We start from the raw sequence: 19511 nt of genomic DNA on the forward strand, positions 1-19511 counted from the left end.
GTATATAAGTCGCTCCAAATTAAAGAAATTCAATCCTAAAACCAGTTGATTAAGGAAAGGATAGCTCCTGAACCTATAAATTGATTCAACACTATCATCATCGTTATTATTGTTATGGACGAGCTCAAAAAAACAAGGTTTGAAATTAGCAGCATGAACCCATAGAAAATCATCATTTTGATCTGGAAATAAATTCTCATAAACTCTTAATTATTAACCATCTAAGGCTCTTTAGCAATTGGCGTGTGCTTTACTGCTTGCAAGGCCTCAATCTTGATTTGGCTAGTTCTTCGGAAATGTAAATATCAATCCAATCTAATAATTACTGTGTTCCTACTAGGCTGCTACAAGCAAGTTCCTATATAATGTAGTATATATGTGTGCATATCAACGCATAAACATACTACGTACACACAAATAAACTTTATTCTGAAATCATAAAAGAGTGCCATATTTACTTTGGTATTCGTTTTTGTTACTCAGTTCTTAAGCCTTTTCCACTCCGTCTTGCCCAATAGTGTAGAGCGTGTTGCCCTCTTAGAAATTAAGTCGAAAATAAAACTTGACCCTTACGGAGTTTTAAACTCTTGGAATGAATCCCTTCCTATTTGTGAGTGGCAAGGAGTCTTTTGTGGCACCAAGCATCCACATCAACATCGAGTCATTAGCTTAAGTCTTCACAACTACAATTTGGTGGGAACCCTATCACCTTATGTAGGCAACTTAAGCTTCCTTCATTTTCTAAAGTTATACAACAATAGTTTTGGAGGCCACATACAAACCTCAAATTGGCAATCTAGTAAAGTTAAGGGTTCTAGACTTAGAATTCAACAGATTTGAAGGCCAAATACCAGCCAATATATCTCATTGCTTGAATCTTATACAACTTGGCCTAACACTCAACATTCTTTCTGGAATTGTTCCATCTCAAATTGGCCTCTTGTCTAAGTTACAAGTCTTAGCACTTGATGCTAACCAACTTGAGGGTGACCTCCTAAACAAGGTCGTCGTCAATTTGACTAGCCTACAGGAACTGTATGCAATGCGTAATGCTTTTCACGGAAGCATTCCAGACAACATTGGAATAACAAACAAATATCTATCTTATATCGTCATTGCGGAAAATAGTATTTCAGGTATTATTCCTCCTTCTTTCTACAATCTTTCTCAGCTTGAATCGATTTCTTTAAACTACAATCAACTCCAAGGAACTCTTCCCTTAGATATCGGGTTTCTTCTTCCTAAAATCAAAACATTCCACATAGATCATAATTTCTTCCATGGAAACCTGCCAGCCTCTCTTTCAAACCTTACCAACCTTATAATACTTGGTGCTATTAATAACAATTTCACCGGCAAATTCATGTTTAGTTCTAAAAATATGCCCAATTTAAAAGTCATACAAGTTTCCGGAAACTATCTAGGGAGAGGGGAAGCAGATGATTTAAATTTTCTACAAACTCTAGTTAACTGCAGCAAGTTAAAAACATTGGAATTTAGTGGTGATAGATTTGGTGGGATGCTTCCGAAGTTCTTAGGTAACTTATCCACAACACTCACTAATTTAAATTTTCAACAAAATAAAATTTATGGGAGCATTCCATCAGGTTTATTTAACCTCATCAACTTAAGGTTTTTGGATTTGCGAGGTAATCAAATGAGTGGACATCTTTCACCTCAGATAGAAAGGCTAACTAAATTAGAAATTATTGTCATGTATGACAATTATTTCACTGGTAATCTTCCTAATTCATGGGGAAATATGTCACATTTGAGCGATTTCTATTTAGACTACAATAGATTTGAAGGTTCAATACCCGCAAGCCTTGGAAACTGTACAAATTTGTTGTATTTGGTGCTGGCACAAAATAACCTTAGTGGAGCCATCCCTCTTCATTTATTCCATGCTTCTTCAATGCTAGTTGACCTACTCTTGTACAACAATCAATTACATGGGAGGTTCCTAGGAAAGGTGTTTTTTCAAATCAAACTGAATCCATAATTCTTGGGAATAGCAAACTTTGTGGTGGGATTCCTGTCCTCCATTTGCCCGCATGTCCATCAAATCCTACTACAAAAAGAAAGAGGGGAAAATTGTCTGTTCCTGTGATTGTGATCATTGTAGTAGCCTCTTTGGTCGGGAGTGTGTCCATAGTGGCATTAGTGTATTTCCTACTTTGTTCAAGGAGGAAACGAAACAAACCATCTCAAGGATCCCAGTTGAATTTGATAGAGCCGTTCTCGAAAATATCTTATGACATGCTTCTCAAAGCTACAGATAGGTTTTCGGAAGCAAATTTACTTGGCGTAGGTCGTTTTGGGTCTGTTTATAAAGGGGTCCTTGATCATCAAGAGAGAAATACAGTTGTGGCTGTTAAAGTTATCAGCCTTGAACAGAGAGGAGCTACCAAAAGTTTCATGGCAGAGTGTGAAGCATTAAGAAGTATCCGTCATAGGAACCTTCTTAAGATTGTCACGGTTTGCTCGAGTACTGACTTTCAAGGCAATGATTTCAAGGCTTTAGTGTACGAGTTTATGACAAATGGAAGTCTTCATCAACGGATTCACACAGATCCACGTTTTAGAAGACTAAGCCTTCTTCAAAGGGTAGAGATTGCAATTGATGTGGCGAGTGCACTGGACTATCTGCACAATGGTTGCGACACTCCTATCATTCATTGCGACCTAAAACCAAGCAACATTCTCCTTGACAATGATATGGTTGCTCATGTTGGGGACTTTGGGTTAGCAAGATTTCATTTGCGTGCAACTGCGAATAACAGTAGCTCAATAGCAGTCAAAGGCACGGTTGGATATGCAGCTCCAGGTAATTAATATGAAATAATAACACTGAAATCGAAACTTATAATGTATTTAAGTAAATAAATCAGAATTTATAATTTAAGCACGCATCTTTTCTCTGCTTTGAAAAACCCTGTTTTGAACAGAATATGGCTTGGGAAGTATGGTGTCTAAGGAAGGTGATGTTTACAGTTTCGGCATTGTGTTGTTAGAGATGATGATTTCAAAGAGTCCCGCTGATGAGATGTTCGAACGAGGTTTAGACCTTCACAATTATGCTAATTCAGCAGCATTGTCTGATCAATTGGAAAACATCATTGACCCAAGGCTCCTAGAGGATGGAGGTACAAGTGAAGGAAACGAAGGCAAAATTTTGACAGAAATTGACAGGAAACATAAGTGCATAAAATCTATCATCGAAATTGGAGTAAAATGTTCCGTGGAGTCACCACAAGATCGAATGAGGATCAAAGATGCTATTGGGGAGTTGCAAGTAACAAAGGATGCTCTCCTTAAACAACTACATGTCATTCGTGCAAAGCGCGTCTAGGTACATACTTTTAAATTTCATATTTTCTAGTATATGCCAAATTCATCACTTACAGTACTGAAATTGCTAGGCTCTTGCAAGAATCGTGCATGCTAGCAGCAGAAGTATAAGACTACTGTGAGACATTATTAGCATAAACTAAGTGTAAGTTTGCTTTCGATAGTATTTCTCTGTTTAAATGATGTAACAAAAATGCTCAAGAATAAAAAAAAAAAAAAAAAAAAAAAAAAAAAAGAATGTCGATTGCTTTTTGATATTTCAATTCATCATGTTGCACTTTAATATTTCCTCCTATATTGTGCTACTCATACTTGTATATCCTTATAAATTTTAAATTGAGTTGGAAGTTTGAACAATGGTAATCCAATGTCTCTTGAAAAGGAATTTTAGACCTAAAAAGAGAAAAATAAAAAAATAAAATAATAATAATAATAATAATAATAATAATAATAATAATAATAATAATAATAATAATAAGATATTCATATACTAGGGATTTAAAGACTACTTCACTTCTTCTTCTTTTTTTTCAGCCCAGTGTTGGGTTCAGCCAAGTGTTGGGTCCAGCCCAGCCCAAATTCTTGCCTAAAATGCGGCCGTGATCATCTCTAAAAAGAAGAGTACAGTAAAAGAGAAAAAGATCAACATATACGTTGTATTCCAGTAAAAGAAATTTGTGTACTTGTACTTTTAGTGACGCCGCCTAATACATTCGAAATTATTGAAGGATGGCAATGATTCAGTGAAACTGTGAAACAAATGCAGCCTGCAGTTTGTGGGACCCTCAAGACACGAGGATATTTGATCATGATTGTATTATTGGGATATATTGCTAACACCTAAGTTGATATTGTCTACATTTATAATTAGGTAATCCACTCAAATAGTGATCAGCAAGTGTACCTACCTTAATTTATTATTTGATGGTTAGAAGTTGTGTTGTTGATAATTATACTTATTAGACATGAGTGCATGACCTTCGTTTATTATGTGTGTAATGTGTCCCCTAATATAGAAATAACGGAAATTTCACCATATACCACTGAGTTTAAGCTTAATTGACCGTAAACCACCAAAAACTTTCTAATATACCAAATACCATTCAATTATTGTACATTAACATGAAATACTTTTTTGGCTAACTGCCGTTTGGGATAATTTACCATTTCACCATGTACCATATATCTCCTGATTGACGAAGTTTTTTTTGAAAAATTCTTCGTATATTTATAAAATTAGTGACACGGATGACTTAACAAGCAATAATTCACTAATAATAATGATTAATTCAAAAGATGACACTTACTATAAAAGGTGAGACACAATCTTCAAATAAAAGACTACAAATAATTTTAAAAATAACACTGATCAGATTTTGTTGACTACAAAACTTTAAAAAAATATCATGTAGATACATCCTGGATTCAAAGCTAAAATCAAGTGGTGGATAAAAAAAACAAAAAAAAAAAGGTTTATTCATCACATATAAAATTCAATTGTTAAGGGTTCGTTTGGCATCGTTGTGGTTTATTGTTTTTTGGTTTTTTGTTTTTTAAAAGTATATTATCTATGTCACATAATAAATAAAAAATTATTTAGAGTTATTAAAATAATAATAATTTTGAAAACTGACAACAGAAAAGTGGAAACACTTTTTTCTTGTTTCCTGTTTTTGGTTTAAAAAAAAAAAACTGAAAACAAAAAATGATGTCAAACAAGCCCTAAACAATCATAAATCATAAGGAGTCCCAAAAACAAATGGTGCAACGTACCCTACTTAAAACGATATTAAATGCAAGATCACGAATCAAAATCACGACCTTAACAAAAAATTATAGCACCAATCTATGAGTTGGCCAATTTGAAGATTTTGAACACTCAATAGTCAATAGTAACACGCATTGACAAATGACAATATAAGATGGAAGTTTCTCTTTCATAAGTAATCAAAAAGTTGTTTGCCGGTAAAATTTGTCTCTTTAATAATCCCCTTTATCTTTGTATGACCAGTCCCCTTCTTTATTCTTCCTCCTTTACATTTTAACCCCACCCCACTTTAACTTGAACTTAAATTAAATCCTATAACCGTTGTTATCATTTCGTACCATTCAAACCTTATTCTTTATAAAATTCATATCTTACCTTATATTAAAAACTTCCCACCTTCCTTTTTTCCTACCCATTTCCGAAATTTTCAACTCTAACAAAATATAAAACATGGGACTCTTAGGCGACATTATAGGCAAGGTCAAGGACAAGGCTTCAATAGGCAAGGCAGCCCTCCTCTCCCGCAACCACACCACGGCCGCGCTCCGTCTCACCGTGTTACGTGCCACTAGCCACGAGGCCGATACACCACCTCAAGAATCCCACCTTGCGGCAATACTCGCCGCAGGAGAAGGTCCACGTACGGCAGCAGCCGTCGTGATTGACGTTCTCATGCGGCGACTTCACAAGACGTCTTCTTCAGCAGTAGCAATAAAATCACTCTTAGCTCTCCACGTCATTGTCCGACGTGGAAACTTCATATTACACGACCAGCTTTCTGTTTACCCCGCTACTGGCGGGCGTAACTACCTTAAACTCTCCGATTTCCGGGACAACTCGTCTCCGATAACATGGGAGTTGTCCACGTGGATCAGGTGGTACGCCAAGTACCTGGAGCAGATCTTGTCTAGTTCCAGGATTGTCGGGTATTTTCTATTTTCGACTTCGTGTAGCCTCGAGAGGGAAAAGGGTAAGGAAATCATCGCCTCGCTTTTATGCAAGGACTTGTTAAGGGATATCGATGGATTGATAAATGTACTGGAGGAAATTTGTAAGAGTCCTGATTGTGTTCATTTAGAGGGTAATAAGTTGTTACTAGAAGTAATGGGATTAGTAGGTGAAGACTATTTTACTACGGTAGATGAGATTGTTATTCGAGTTGAGGAATTTAAGGAACGATTGAGTTGTTTGAGTTTTGTTGATTCTGTTGAGCTGGTTTGTGCTCTTAAGAGATTGGAGGACTGTAAGGAGAGACTCGGATCTATGTTCGAGGTAAATGGGTCGGGTTTGGTTGAGGACTTGTGGTGTTTAGTTAGTGAGATGAAGGATAAAGTTGGAGAAGTGAAGGGGTTTAAGGAGGAGAAGATGGTGCTAAGTTGGGGAAGGTTCGAGTCGGCTCGGTTCGGAGAGCGGGTTAAGCCGCAAGACTCGGTTCAGTTTGCGTCTAACCGGTTTGCGTTTCAGTTTGCTTATGGTGAGCTTGTAAGGTGAGGTGATCTTGGTTCATTTAGGAAATTAAGGCTTCTTAATTAATTACTTTTATTTTAGTTTTGTTTTTTTTGTGCTTTTTTTTGGGTGTAATTGGTGGGGGTATGAGGGAGGGGGTTTACTTTTTGTATGTAAATCTCTGTATTTTAGCAAAATTTGTGACTAATTTTGTCTTTTTTTTAGATTGATTTAAAGGGATGATATGTTAGTATACTTTATTATTGAATTGTCAACTTAAGTCCTAGTCTAAATTTGGGAAAAAATTTCTTCCCCTATAACTTGTATGTACTATGACTACTTTCCCAAATGTAACACTTTTCGTATTATTTTTAATGTGCATACAAATATTTTTTTAAAAAAAAAAAATCTTGAATAAAAATAAGTGTTATGGAGTATACAAAAATTCAGATTACTTATATGATAAAATTGGATCTTAATGTCTTAATGAATGGGTGAATATGACAGTCAAACATCATTATCAAACATGGTAAGAGTACTAAAGCGAAAAGTAATCAGAAATTGCATTGATCTGATATGACAAAATTGGATGTTAATGATGACAATAAGAATTCAAAGCCGAATGATTGCTACAAGCCTACAAGCATGACGCGCATACTCTCTACTACTAATCTTCTAATCTAGGAGGGTGCCAAAATGATGAGTTTCATGACATATTAACCACGTAATTAGCATTAATAATTTAATGCTAAACTTCTATTATGAGTCATTTAATTATTATGGAGTGCATTGTTAGGTTGTATTAGGTAGAATAAATTAGTACTAAATGTCTGTAATTATCATTAATTTATTAGTCATGTCATCTGTTTTATTAAGTAAGATGGAGATAAATGAAGCAAAATTGAATCATTAGTCATATAACGTAGCCTAATAGAGTAGTAGATAAACCTTCTAGGACGGAAATAAAAAATGTGCAATCAGAAATGTTCTCGATGGCTGTTATGTGACAAATAGATATTCCCTCCGTGGTTTTTTAAGTGTTACGGTTTGACTAACACATAGTTTTAGACATTTTAATTGACTTAAATAAAATAAGAGGTAAAGTGGGGTAGTTGGAGTATTAAAAAATTGTAAAAGAAAGTGTGGTTAATAGTTTATTGAAAAGTAATGAATGTAAGAGGAAAGATATAATAAAAAAGTAGTTGTGGGTTTAGGTGGAAACCATTAGAGGAGAGAGATATAATATTTTAATGTAGCTTTTTGCCAAAAATGGAAGTGTAACACTTAAAAAAACACGGTCGAAAATGAAAAGTGTAACACTTAAAAAAAACACGGAGAAAGTACAATATTTTTTGAGAACAACTATCGATTGTAGTCTGAAAATCAAAAATTGTAGTGCTACTCAAATTTTATGTGTTTTGTGGTAGTTATCTTTTTTTTAAAAAAAAAATAAAAAATAATCGGTAATTGTTCTCTAAAGTAATCAATTTAATGGTAGTGTTGACAAAATCTCCTATTTTAAAATATTAGTTTTTTGTAATTTTAATTAATTCTTCCCTACTTTATAAAAAGTAGAATCTTGCTCTTATAAATAGTGTTGTGACAATTATAACCCCAAAAATGTGTATTTACGCATTTGCCCCCATTTAATATTACAATATTTTTTTAATACTGTATATATTCTCTCTGTTATTACGTACTTTTTCATCTTCCCATTCAATCGGTTGAATTATTGGTTTTAAGTTTCAACCACAAAGTCACTGATAATCTTCAAAGGTATTTTTCAATTTTAATTTCAATTGTTTTATAAGGTTTTGATTGATTTTAGATTTTAAGGTATTATCCTTTTTAAATTTTAAGGTCTGGGTATTCATCTATTTTTCCTAAATTTGATTGGATTTTGAAAGAAAAAAATATAGTAGATAATTAAAGTGAATGGAGAACCAGAAACACTATAAGCGAGGGAAATATAACAACTTCCGAGCACTACCCCATGGAAGCCTCGCATGTCTCTTTCTATTCTTTCAATTTGATCATTTCATGAATATTTGTCAGTGACTTTGTGGTTTGTCCAGTTAAGCGCTACCTATACGATTTTTTAGGATTTTTTAGGATTTTTTATTTTATTTTTTAAAATCATCTTTAGACTGTACTTTGGTTTTGATTTTGGGGATTATAAAATTTTACAAAGGTGGCTTTCAACATTGCTATTAGATTCGTTGTTATGAGATGCAAAGGACATCCAAATTTCGATTATAATTTTGGGATTAAGAGCGTAAAATGAGAGTCCACAACTTTAAAAGATACAATTTTTCAAGGTACATGTTTTTTAAAGGGAGTAGAATGCATTTGTGCTTAGGCTCTGGATGTATATTCTATATTTGAAGGAAAGGAGGTGTGAGTAGTTCTCTTATCAATCCTAATCTACCTTAAAGGTTTATTGTTACTTGTTAGAAGAGAAGATACCACTTTTCTAGTGAGATTGATATGATGCATCCTAATAATGCTATATGCTCTACATCTAATGAGTATCAACTTAATGATTTACTGTATTTCTTTGTATTGTTGAGTTGAATTAAGTTGAGCTCAAGCTTGGCTGCATTGGATAACTCAGTTCTTCTTACATTGGGTTTAATTACAGAGTATTAAAAATAAAAAAATAAAGCGTCTGGATCAATATACAAAGTGAGGAAAAAAAAAACTACTCCGTATTTTATTATTTTGGATTTTTACATTGGGTTCAAGCTACCAAACTTTATATATTAGATGATCATATTAGACTTAACAACAATACATACTAAGTATAAATGTACGTTGCATTGGACTTGAGCAAAATCCAAACTCAAAACTAAATTTAACACCTAAGAGTCCTAACTACTTATAGGGTACCCATGAACAAATTGATGCAAAATTTCATTATTCTTCTGTTTGTTTCTCTTTGTTTTTCAGCTTGTAATATGTATCAAAATTTTATTCTAGAGAATCATCTAGACTCTATAAGAAAAGCATGTAAATGCTATTTTTTACTCTTTAAAATACATAAGAAAAGATTAAGGATATATGATTTTGAACTTAATAGTCGATTATTGCTCTTTCTAAAGGTTCATTGTATTAATTCTTACCAGTTTCAAGGTATTTAAAGATTGTATAAGACATTTTACGTGCAAAATGCTTACTAATCATAACTATTTACAAGCTAAAATCTTAAGTACAAAGACAAGCCTTGATAACTTCTCCGCATTGGCTATCCATGTCGCGCGCATCGCGCGTGTTGGCCACCCTAGTATTTATATAAGCATGGGCAGAGGTACGGGAGGGGCCAGTGGAGGCCCGGCCTCCCCGGTCTATATTGGCAGCCTAGTTTTTTTAACTGTTGGCACCCATAAGTTTTATGATATATGTAAATGTTAGCTCAAAATAAAAGAAAAGTTGGGCTGCTTAGTTGGTTTGATGAGGGTATGATAATGTTTTGTTGGCATGAGATCAAGGGATCAATCCTTCATCTATAGTTTTATTTTTGACTTTTTTTACTTTCTATCATTTTAAAAATGTATATATTTTGATTTTAAGGTTTTTTTTTAAAAAAAAAATAATTATACACATGTGAAAATAATGTGATCTCTTCTACTTCTTCTCAAAGCCATTTCATTCCTATTTTTCTAACTAACTTTTTATTATAATATCATTTTTTTATTACTATTTTTTTTCTTACAAAATCTATATACATATAAGATGATCAAGATTTGACATTGGTATTAAAATTTCAAATAATTGCATTTTTTTTCCTAATAGCTTTTAAATATTTTTTTCTTAAAAATTTATATATATAAGAATCGGCCCCCCGGTTCTTAAATTCCTGACTTCGCCCCTGTATATAAGTCATAAGTTACAATTGAATGAAAACTTGTTATCATCGTTATACAGTTATACTATACAGATGAACGTACTTTGAGCAACAACCTGATATGAAGTTCACGTTTATATCACTCAAAAAATCCCCATAACTCCTTAAAGGTCTTAGCTCTAATAACAATATGATATATTTTTTTTTCATATACTTAAAAATAGAAAATATATTTAGGTAACCTAAATACCAAAAATGGTCATGGTTGTAGCCTGTAGGTCTAATTTGTTCATGGAACATGTATTAGTTATGCAAATTGCAAAGTGTAAATGTAGTCATTGGCGAGGTAGAACATAAAGAAGAATGATATCCGTATTTTAATTGGTTACTAGTCTTTTTAATTACTTAGTACATGTGATGACCAAGGTGGGCCAGTGGGCCGGGTTATAAATGTTGTACATCAAGTTGACGGGCCTTCTATTTTTGGCTTTATTAATGAATAAGAGTATAGTTTCATTTACACGCTTTGATCAAAATCTCTAGTTCTCAACTTCCTCATTAACTCACAATATCATTCCATGCATAAATACGTCGGTAGCATAGCATGTCACATCATTTATCTTCTTTGGTGTAATAAGTGTGTTAAATACGGGTTTGAGTCACACCACAAATTAAAAGAGATAGTCCATTCAACCATATAAAAGGAGATTTTATCCTATAACCATATGGCAAATAGGCCCATTAGCCACTTAGCTTTATAAAATGTTTAACTCTCTCAACTTTTATCAATGTGAGACGTTTATATGTGTTATTTGGTATGATATACGTAAACAAATTATTTCTATAACTCATTCTTAATTTGATCATGTTTACAATTTACTTCGTATTCAAGTAGTATAATGACTATAATCGTGATTGTGTCTATAGCTTTAAGTGTGATTATAAAAATACTTTGTTCTTAACTAGGTTAGGCCCACGCATCGCACGGATTTTACAAAAAAAATCTGCTCATCTATATTTGCAATGTACTTATAAATGATAAATATTCTAAATTAAATTTTTTATACATATTATTTATAGATAGTAGCATTCGCAGCAAGTCTTGTAGTGCCATTGAAAATTTTGTGAAAATAGAAGGGGAGTAGGTCTTTAGGATCAAGGAATCTGATACATGTAGAGAATGGAGTGAATATATTGAGGGAAGTTCTTATTGTTAATTTGCATTGATTATGAGCAGCATATTTATAGTAAATACAAGAGTATATACTACGTATATGATAATAATAATAGCTATAGTAATTCTAGGAGGAAGTTACGAAATAATATATACAAGTTAAGCTAAAGTCTAAGAGCCAACTTTGAAATATAAACAAAATAATTAATTGTTATAAATAAGTATTGACCAGAAAATCAGTCAATTATAATCCTTATCAGGAGGTTGTGATTATAGACTTAAGGTATGTTTTCTTCAGATTATTTTCTTTTCATTTCAGTTGTTAAATTGGGAAATTGGATTTGGTTTAGCTTGTTTCACCCTTTGTATTGCTTAAGCTCAAGCAAGCTAATTTAAATAACACTCGTAAATCAACTTTCAAAGTACTTGATGCGATGTACTCAGTTTCTTAAGATATGGTCCTATTCACCTAAGAATTTGCCATATCCTGATTTGAATTCTCACAATACTAGTACAAATCTTCTACTTGCACCTTAATCAAATTATCACAACACTAATACTAATTATACTACGAGAGTTAGGGATGGTCTGGCTCAAGTGGTTAGAGCTCCCTTCCCGATTTCAAGTGATCCTGGCTTGATTAACAAAAAGTGCATATATATTATATAGCCTCCCACTTATCGACGTGTCTGCTTGCTTTGTTAGCCTGCGATGTGAGCATACATAACACAATATTAGTTGTTGTTATATATCGAATAATATATACAAGTTGTAACAACAATAAGCAAATTCAATCCATTTATTTTTTGAATGAAACATACGTATATACGAGGAATAGGGTCATTTTGAATCTAATCGAATTCCTTACCTCTTTCTCCCAGTTGCATCTCATTGTAATAATGCCTAATATCATTGTTTGAACTGCAGTTCCTACAATCATTCCGCCCCATATACCCTATGTATTCGATCATTAATTTGTCAAATTTTCAAATATTATTGTATCATCGGACTGAAATGAAACAAATTAGAATACTTAAATGTGAAAGGTAAATTAAATATTTACGTACCGTAACACCTCCATGTAATGTCCATCCCAGCAAAAGGCCTAGAGGGATGCCTATGAGATAGTAACTACCAATATTTACGTATGCCACAATACTTTGCCACCCTGATCCGACCGCAACACCTACAAGGAAAAAAAAAATTAAAAAAAAAAAAACTAAAGATTAAGGGTATGTTCTCCTTGACTGAACTCAGCTGAATTGAACTGAACTGAACTTATTAGAGCTGAATTGAACTAAACTGGACTTAACTGAACTGAATATTTTATAAGAGGGGGAAATTAGGAGTTGAACTGAATTGAAATGAATATTTTATAAGAGAATAAAATTATGAGCTGAATTGAACTGAGCTGAACTGAACTTATTAGAGCTAAACTGAACTGAATTGAACTGAAAATAATCGTATGAGAACAGACCCTAAGTAGCACAAATAATTTTTTTTTTATCTTGTTATCTTGCATTTTTATAATATTTTCTATATGCTTCTTGAATTATTTATATTTTTCGATTTAGACTCTAATTAAGTATGTTAAGGTATTATACGTAACTTATAAAATGGACCATGTGGTGTCAAGTATTTAAGAATTGATTTATAATATACTCCCTCCGTCCCAAAAAGAACGATCCATTTGGGTTGATTACGCGGGTATTAAAGAAGTTAAGTAAAAAGAAGTAAAAATATATTGGAAAGATAAATTTACATGGGGTTTGTAAAAAAATAGAGAGAGAAAGTAATAAAATAACATGGAAAATGAAACTTTTATATGGGGAAGCTAATTTTGGTGGTGTTTTAATGCAAATGGGTCATTCATTTTGGGACAAAGTTTCGGCTAAATGGATCGTTCTTTTTGGAACGGAGGGAATAGATAATTAGAGATATCGATGGTTAAGCATGTAGCATGTTTCATACAATATACAATTGTGGCACACTAGACCTACTACATGTAGGTACGTGTTTTAGAAATTTAAGAACTTACCGGAGAGAACGGGTTGGAGACTGTTGAGGAGGATAGTGAAAGCAAGAAGGACAGAGAGTTTATCAACCTCGTCAAGAACAGGTTGGCTGTTTGAGAAAATTAAAGCCAATTTGTCGTGGAAAATCATAGCCAAAAGCCAGAAGACAACCCCTATTGCTATGGAGGTCGTCGATGCTACTATGGTTGCAAATCTAGCTCCTTTTCCATTCCCAGCTCCTAGTTCATTTGCTACTCTTACGCTGTATGTTTATTCATCATCAAATTAAAATTAATTATACCATTTTCAATTTATGAAACTTGCAAGTTGTAAGCATTTCATTATACTTGTTTAAATTAAATCTACCAGAACAATTAAAAGCATAACATTATATATTGAGGATGCCCCAATTTCTCATGGTGTTTCTCACCTGACATTTTCGTGAATAAACCAACATTTTTATTCAACTGTGGAGCCCACAATGATGAAAAAGTTGTTGATTTATTTACGAAAACGCCCCGTGAAAACAAATTTCACTTCTCGCCATGAGAAATAGGGAATTTCCCTTATATATTAGGGTAATTAAGCAATTAAAAATTTGGGAAATTCTACATAATACCCCTAGGGTATTGACTATTCCACGTTGTGCCCCTCCCTTTGAAAAGTTCCACACTATAACCTCAAGGTCCCAAATTAAAAGTGATTAAGTTGTACCCCTGCCGTTATCCCTCTGTTACATGTTGGCGTTAGTGGGGCCCACTTTACTATTTTTTTTTTCTCGATTTACGTGCTAAAAAAGTCCCATTAAAGATTCTAGGGGTAATTTTAGGCTTAAAGGATCCAAATTGAGCTCGGATTTTGCAATAAAGTAACGTAAAAGCCCCGGTTTATGAATTCTAAATTTAACTATGAGAATTCAAATTCACAAAACGAGGCTTTTACGTTATTTTTTTTTTTGCAAAATCCAAACTCAATTTGGAATCTTTAGGAATAAAATGACCCCTAAAACCTTAAATGGAACATTTTTTTAGCACGAAAATCGAGAAAAAAATTAAATAGGTGTAAAGTGGGCCCCAATAACGGCAACATGTAACAGAAGGATAACGGTAGGGGTACAACTTAATCACTTTTGGAACCTTGAGGTTACAGCGTGGAACTTTTCAAGGGAGGGGCACAACGTGGAATAGTCAATATCTCAGGGGTATTACGTAGAATTTCCCTAGAAATTTCTTACATACCCAACACCAGCAAAGAACGCAAAAGGTATCATTATTTCCCACTGGTTGATGCTGGTGCTACAAAACAGAAACAATGAACCAAAATGCTCAAGTTAGAAAAAGAGCTTATCAGAAAAGACAAGAAAAATAAGGCTGAAAACAAAACTTGTACACTAGTAGAGTTAGTACCACATGAACGAAGAATCACATCACAAATGTCAACTAAGTTTTCGACAAAAATTGCATGTACTAGTACTTAGCTATCTGTGGGACTAATATTAGCCTTGATTGTTGGCTATTTGTTGCACCTTTTTTGTCAATGCAATATCGTGATTAAAATATACTTCAAGCTAGCTATGTATTTCAAAAAATTATACGGAGTAGTGTTTATTGTAAAACAAATTAAACCGTAAGGTTTTAAAATTATACCTTGAATTTAAATCTAACAAAATATCACATTTTAATCTACATGCCTACAAATCCACCAAAGTACGAGTACAAATCACTAAATATAAGTTAAAATAGAGTATATATAAATTGTTCAAAATGTCTAAATAACTAACAGTACAATAATTTACTAATAAACTACTAAGTTTCCATATTCCAAAGGAAAATCAAAGTGAATATCCCACATTGGTGAGGAGAACAAGAGGTAGAAATAAAACAATTTATCCGTTGGCTATTGGTTTTTATACAAGTATGAAAAATTAAAAAATTGTTTAAACTCTCTTGTTCTCCTCACCGATATGGGATTTTTTTTTTCTTTTTTCTTTGAGGAAACCGATATGGGATAATTAGATACATAAAGTATGCCTTATTTCGGTGCATCTAAAATATTAATAAACAAGAAATTAAATATAAATACTGAGTAAAAAAAATAGCCTTTAAATAGGAGACAACTTATAATAAAAATAAAATTCACATTGAACAAGTTGATTCAAAACATAATACCATATTGACAAAGCATCCAAGGCGATATCTGCATTCTTCAAATTTCCTGTCATCAACATCAATGCTGTAGAGTACCAGTACTCCAAACTGCCCATTCAATACATGTACACCAATTAATATTGACAACATTCGTGATGATACTATCATTGACTGTAGAACAAATTATCCATTGCAACATTCAAGATGACAATTTATCCACTTCACATTATAACAATTTGTGCTTCCAAGAATAATAAATTCTTATAGGTTAACAACACCTACATTTCCTTTATTCATATAATTAGGTCTTGTTCATTTCACCAAATATTTTTCTTAAACTTCAATTATTTTTACTAAACTGTATTATTTTTATTGAAATAAAACTATTTTTACTAATTCTACATTATTTCGTTTTTCTTAATTTTATTTCATGATTACTCGTATTATCCAAGATTGTTGATTTTACAAGTAATTATACTTAGAAAAAAAAAAGTTTAAAATACTTAAAATTGCATGTTAGCCTTAATTTATTTTTTAAATAGAAATTGCATCTTACTTGAATTAAGAAAAAAAAATTGTTTTTTAATATAAACAATACAAAAGACCAACTATAAGCATTTAAATTATTTTTTAAATTATTATAAAATACTTGAATTGCATTTGAGTTAAAATGAATAAACAAAATTGAATGTACTTTTAAATAATGAGTTTTTTTTTTTAGTATTCGTGAATGAGATTAGATCGAAAAAGTGCAAAACTCAAAGTGTCAGTAACACAATTACCAGATCATGACACCGGAAGCAGCAGAGAGCTTGATAAATTCCCATAGACCAGAAAAGGCTTCCATAGAGAAACCAGCCCAACAAAAGGGGCAACCACCCCAAAAAACAATGTATCCAAACAACACCAAAGCTTGTATCCACCAAGCCAAGCACAAAGCAATGGCTACTCCCATTACACCCCACCCAAGTACCGTGACCAATATCCATGAACCAATAATTTGAAAAACGACACCAACTATCGAAACCCATGCCATGATCCCGGGCTGCAGTTGGCTTTGAAGGAACGTCTGCAGCGGGAAGAGGAACGGGAAACATAGGTGCAATGGTATTAGACACAAGGTCACTGTCCCGGCTAGATCCGCAACATGGTCCGGTTGACCCAATAGCTTTAATAATTGGGTTGAAAAAATGAACAAAGGTAGTAGAAGTATAGAACATGTGAACAAAACTATCCATGACCTTTGCATGTACACACCCAACATGTAATACTTTTTTGCACCATATGCCTGTCCACATAACGTCTCTAGTGCACTTGCCATTCCTACCTATTAAAACAATCACGATTATAATATATGATTAAATTTCGCACATTGACAAACACGTAAGTCAAAATGAAATAGCTAAGAGAATATATTTTCCGTATGTTGTTTTTGTTGGTCTTTTATAATTTTCACTTATCAATTTCATGGTTATCATATACTAATAAAAGGTTCTATCAGTTTAATTAAGCTAAGATAATCAAGGTGGATTATGTTCAAATAAATAAAAGAAAATTAGGTGAATAAAACTTAGTATCTACCACAACTCTTCAAAACCTAAATTGTCACCGCCTTTACAGTGTTTACACTCCCTCATTAAACAAACAAAATATGGAGTAGTTTCTACGCTCTCCGATTCTTTTCGATGTTATTGTTTGAATGCATCTTTTAAATCATTCCCAATATATACAAATCAAACATTAAAGCCATGTAGTGGTGTGTTAGATATGTCTCAAAATGTATACTTTGGGACTATTAAAATTTAAAATTAAAGTTTTCTATTATATATGGAATTAAAGGTAGGGAGTATTAAATATATGTGTCTAGACAACATCAATAGTCAAAAGATGAACATAAAAAAATGAAGGGAGTTCTTTCATTCTCTTACACTCTCAGCCTTTATTTTAATTACCTTCCCAATTACATTTTGTGCAATATTTAATGTAGAACTTTGAACATTAATATCTTTAATTTTGTATTATACAGTAGAAAATACTCCGTATAAAACATTAATGCTATGAAAAAAAAACCTAATATAATCCACCTAATATATTTTTTTCTTATTACTCGTAAATAGAAATCACAAAAGACAACTAAAGTTTGACAACATAAATAATACAGAGTAAATAGGAAAATAAAAATAATAAATAAATAAAATAAAAATAACTACTCCATAACTTTCTTTTCAACATCCAACACATTAGGTATGGAGTACATATAATAACAAAAGATTGAAAAAAAAAAAAATCAAAGTCAAGTTGATTAATAGATTAAATTATACAGGAGTTGGTTTTGCGTCTTAATTAGCATAAAATTTAGAGGTTAATTGATGATTAGATTTGAGTCACAATCACATATAAATACTCTCCGTTTATTTATATTTAAAACATATATTCTTTTGACACGCATTTAAAAAGAATATATTTAAATAAAATTAATGAGAATGAAGGATTAAATTACTAATCACAAATCATTAGTCACCTAAAATCTGAAAGGGAGCTCTAAGCTTCTAACCACCCGAGCTATCCCTCACTCTGTCCTCCTAACTTCTAATCTTTACCATTTTCATGTTACAACTTATTACTCCCTTCGTTCCTTAATATAATGTCTCTTTTGAACATTTATTCCTTACATAATAAAGAAAAATAGACATTGTATTAAGGGACGGAGGGAGTATTTTTTAAAAAAAAAAAAACAAACAAACAAATAACAAATAAACGAAACTTCAATTTTGACCACTTATAACTTGTACCCCGTGAGCCGTATATCTCTTATAAGGTTCACTACTTCACTTTAATAAATGGAATCGAAACGTGTATCACGGACTAATGTGGCGGAAAGATAATTTTGACTGGATAGGATTAATCATCTTATATTATTATTATCTGGTAAATAATTCACAGAAAAAAAAAATTAAAAAAAAAAATCTCTTCCTATGATTAAAAATTAATAGAAGTAAGGTAAAAAAATGTTAATACTCCATACCTTTTTTGTTAATTACACTAAAACCATTATTCTCTTAAAAAATATTTCAAATGTTAAAAAAAAAAACAAAAAAAAAAAAAAAAAAAACAAAAAAAGGAGATTGTAAACACCGAATCAAGAAAAAGCTTTTACTCCTACTCCACATAAAACATGAGTAAAAGAGTGTAGAACGTAATACCAATAGACCACAAGTAAGGCCGACGATGACGTTGGAGCCAAGGGAGATGGCAGCGAGTTCAACATCACCGATGTGGCCGGCGAAAGACTGAGCGATGACAAACAACGTGTAGGCCGCGATACGAGTAACGATAGTCGGACCAACAATGTGCCATAGCTTCTTAGATTCAATCCATACCCGCTTAGAAAGAGCTAGGTCGTCGTAAAAATAATCATAATTTTGTGTTATTCCTTCATTTGATGTTGAATCTTCGTTATTTTCTGATATCAAAGGAACTGCTTTGTCTAATACCATGGTAGCCTGGTTTATAGGAATTGTAGAGAGAAGACGGAGAAAAAAATGTAGAGAGAGGTTTTTTTTATTACATCAGAATTCAGTAGAAATGAATTCGCATTAATGTCATTTAATGTCATTATTACAATTGTACAGTATATATACTCGAGTTAGTTACACCTAAATAACTTTATAAAATAATAATTGTAATAAATCTAATACACCCCCTGTTAGAAGTGGAGGAGTGGAAGTAGGCACGTGGTGGGTTGCTTAGTTGAGTATTATTGCAT

General features: G+C 32.5%; 3 protein-coding genes across 3 annotated transcripts; 2 read left to right on the top strand and 1 right to left on the bottom strand.

The window, feature by feature from the left end:
• The first annotated feature begins 1657 nt into the window (after positions 1 to 1657).
• LOC110688283 (receptor kinase-like protein Xa21) lies at positions 1658 to 3352 on the top strand. The gene is made up of 3 exons (XM_021865048.1): positions 1658 to 1959; positions 2016 to 2827; positions 2949 to 3352. Exons 1-3 carry the CDS (start codon positions 1658 to 1660, stop codon positions 3350 to 3352), a joined length of 1518 nt encoding a protein of 505 aa, XP_021720740.1.
• Positions 3353 to 5250: 1898 nt separating this feature from the next.
• LOC110723707 (putative clathrin assembly protein At4g40080) lies at positions 5251 to 6933 on the top strand. The gene has a single exon (XM_021903059.1). It carries the CDS (start codon positions 5570 to 5572, stop codon positions 6608 to 6610), a length of 1041 nt encoding a protein of 346 aa, XP_021758751.1. The 5' UTR covers positions 5251 to 5569; the 3' UTR covers positions 6611 to 6933.
• Positions 6934 to 11951: 5018 nt separating this feature from the next.
• LOC110723713 (protein DETOXIFICATION 27-like) lies at positions 11952 to 19473 on the bottom strand. The gene is made up of 8 exons (XM_021903073.1): positions 18949 to 19473; positions 16528 to 17072; positions 15767 to 15853; positions 14837 to 14893; positions 13622 to 13860; positions 12651 to 12769; positions 12452 to 12538; positions 11952 to 12289 (listed from the first exon to the last, which is right to left on the bottom strand). The coding sequence occupies exons 1-8, from the start codon at positions 19240 to 19242 to the stop codon at positions 12245 to 12247; spliced, it is 1473 nt and encodes a 490-aa protein (XP_021758765.1). The 5' UTR covers positions 19243 to 19473; the 3' UTR covers positions 11952 to 12244.
• Between the last annotated feature and the right edge of the window lie 38 nt (positions 19474 to 19511).

Source organism: Chenopodium quinoa, unplaced genomic scaffold (assembly GCF_001683475.1).
Source record: "Chenopodium quinoa cultivar QQ74 unplaced genomic scaffold, ASM168347v1, whole genome shotgun sequence".
NCBI lineage: Eukaryota > Viridiplantae > Streptophyta > Magnoliopsida > Caryophyllales > Amaranthaceae > Chenopodium > Chenopodium quinoa.

Excerpts from the sequence above, each read along its gene's own strand:
- LOC110688283 (XM_021865048.1), top strand. The coding sequence starts at position 1,658 with ATGAGTGGACATCTTTCACCTCAGATAGAAAGGCTAACTAAATTAGAA. Across the intron at positions 1,960-2,015 it reads AACAATCAATTACATGGGAG|CAAACTTTGTGGTGGGATTC; the intron begins GTTCCTAGGAAA and ends TCTTGGGAATAG. Across the intron at positions 2,828-2,948 it reads GGTTGGATATGCAGCTCCAG|AATATGGCTTGGGAAGTATG; the intron begins GTAATTAATATG and ends TGTTTTGAACAG.
- LOC110723713 (XM_021903073.1), bottom strand. The coding sequence starts at position 19,242 with ATGGTATTAGACAAAGCAGTTCCTTTGATATCAGAAAATAACGAAGAT. Across the intron at positions 13,861-14,836 it reads GCGTTCTTTGCTGGTGTTGG|CGTAAGAGTAGCAAATGAAC; the intron begins GTATGTAAGAAA and ends ATAAACATACAG. Across the intron at positions 12,770-13,621 it reads TCTCCAACCCGTTCTCTCCG|GTGTTGCGGTCGGATCAGGG; the intron begins GTAAGTTCTTAA and ends TTTTCCTTGTAG.
- LOC110723707 (XM_021903059.1), top strand. The coding sequence starts at position 5,570 with ATGGGACTCTTAGGCGACATTATAGGCAAGGTCAAGGACAAGGCTTCA.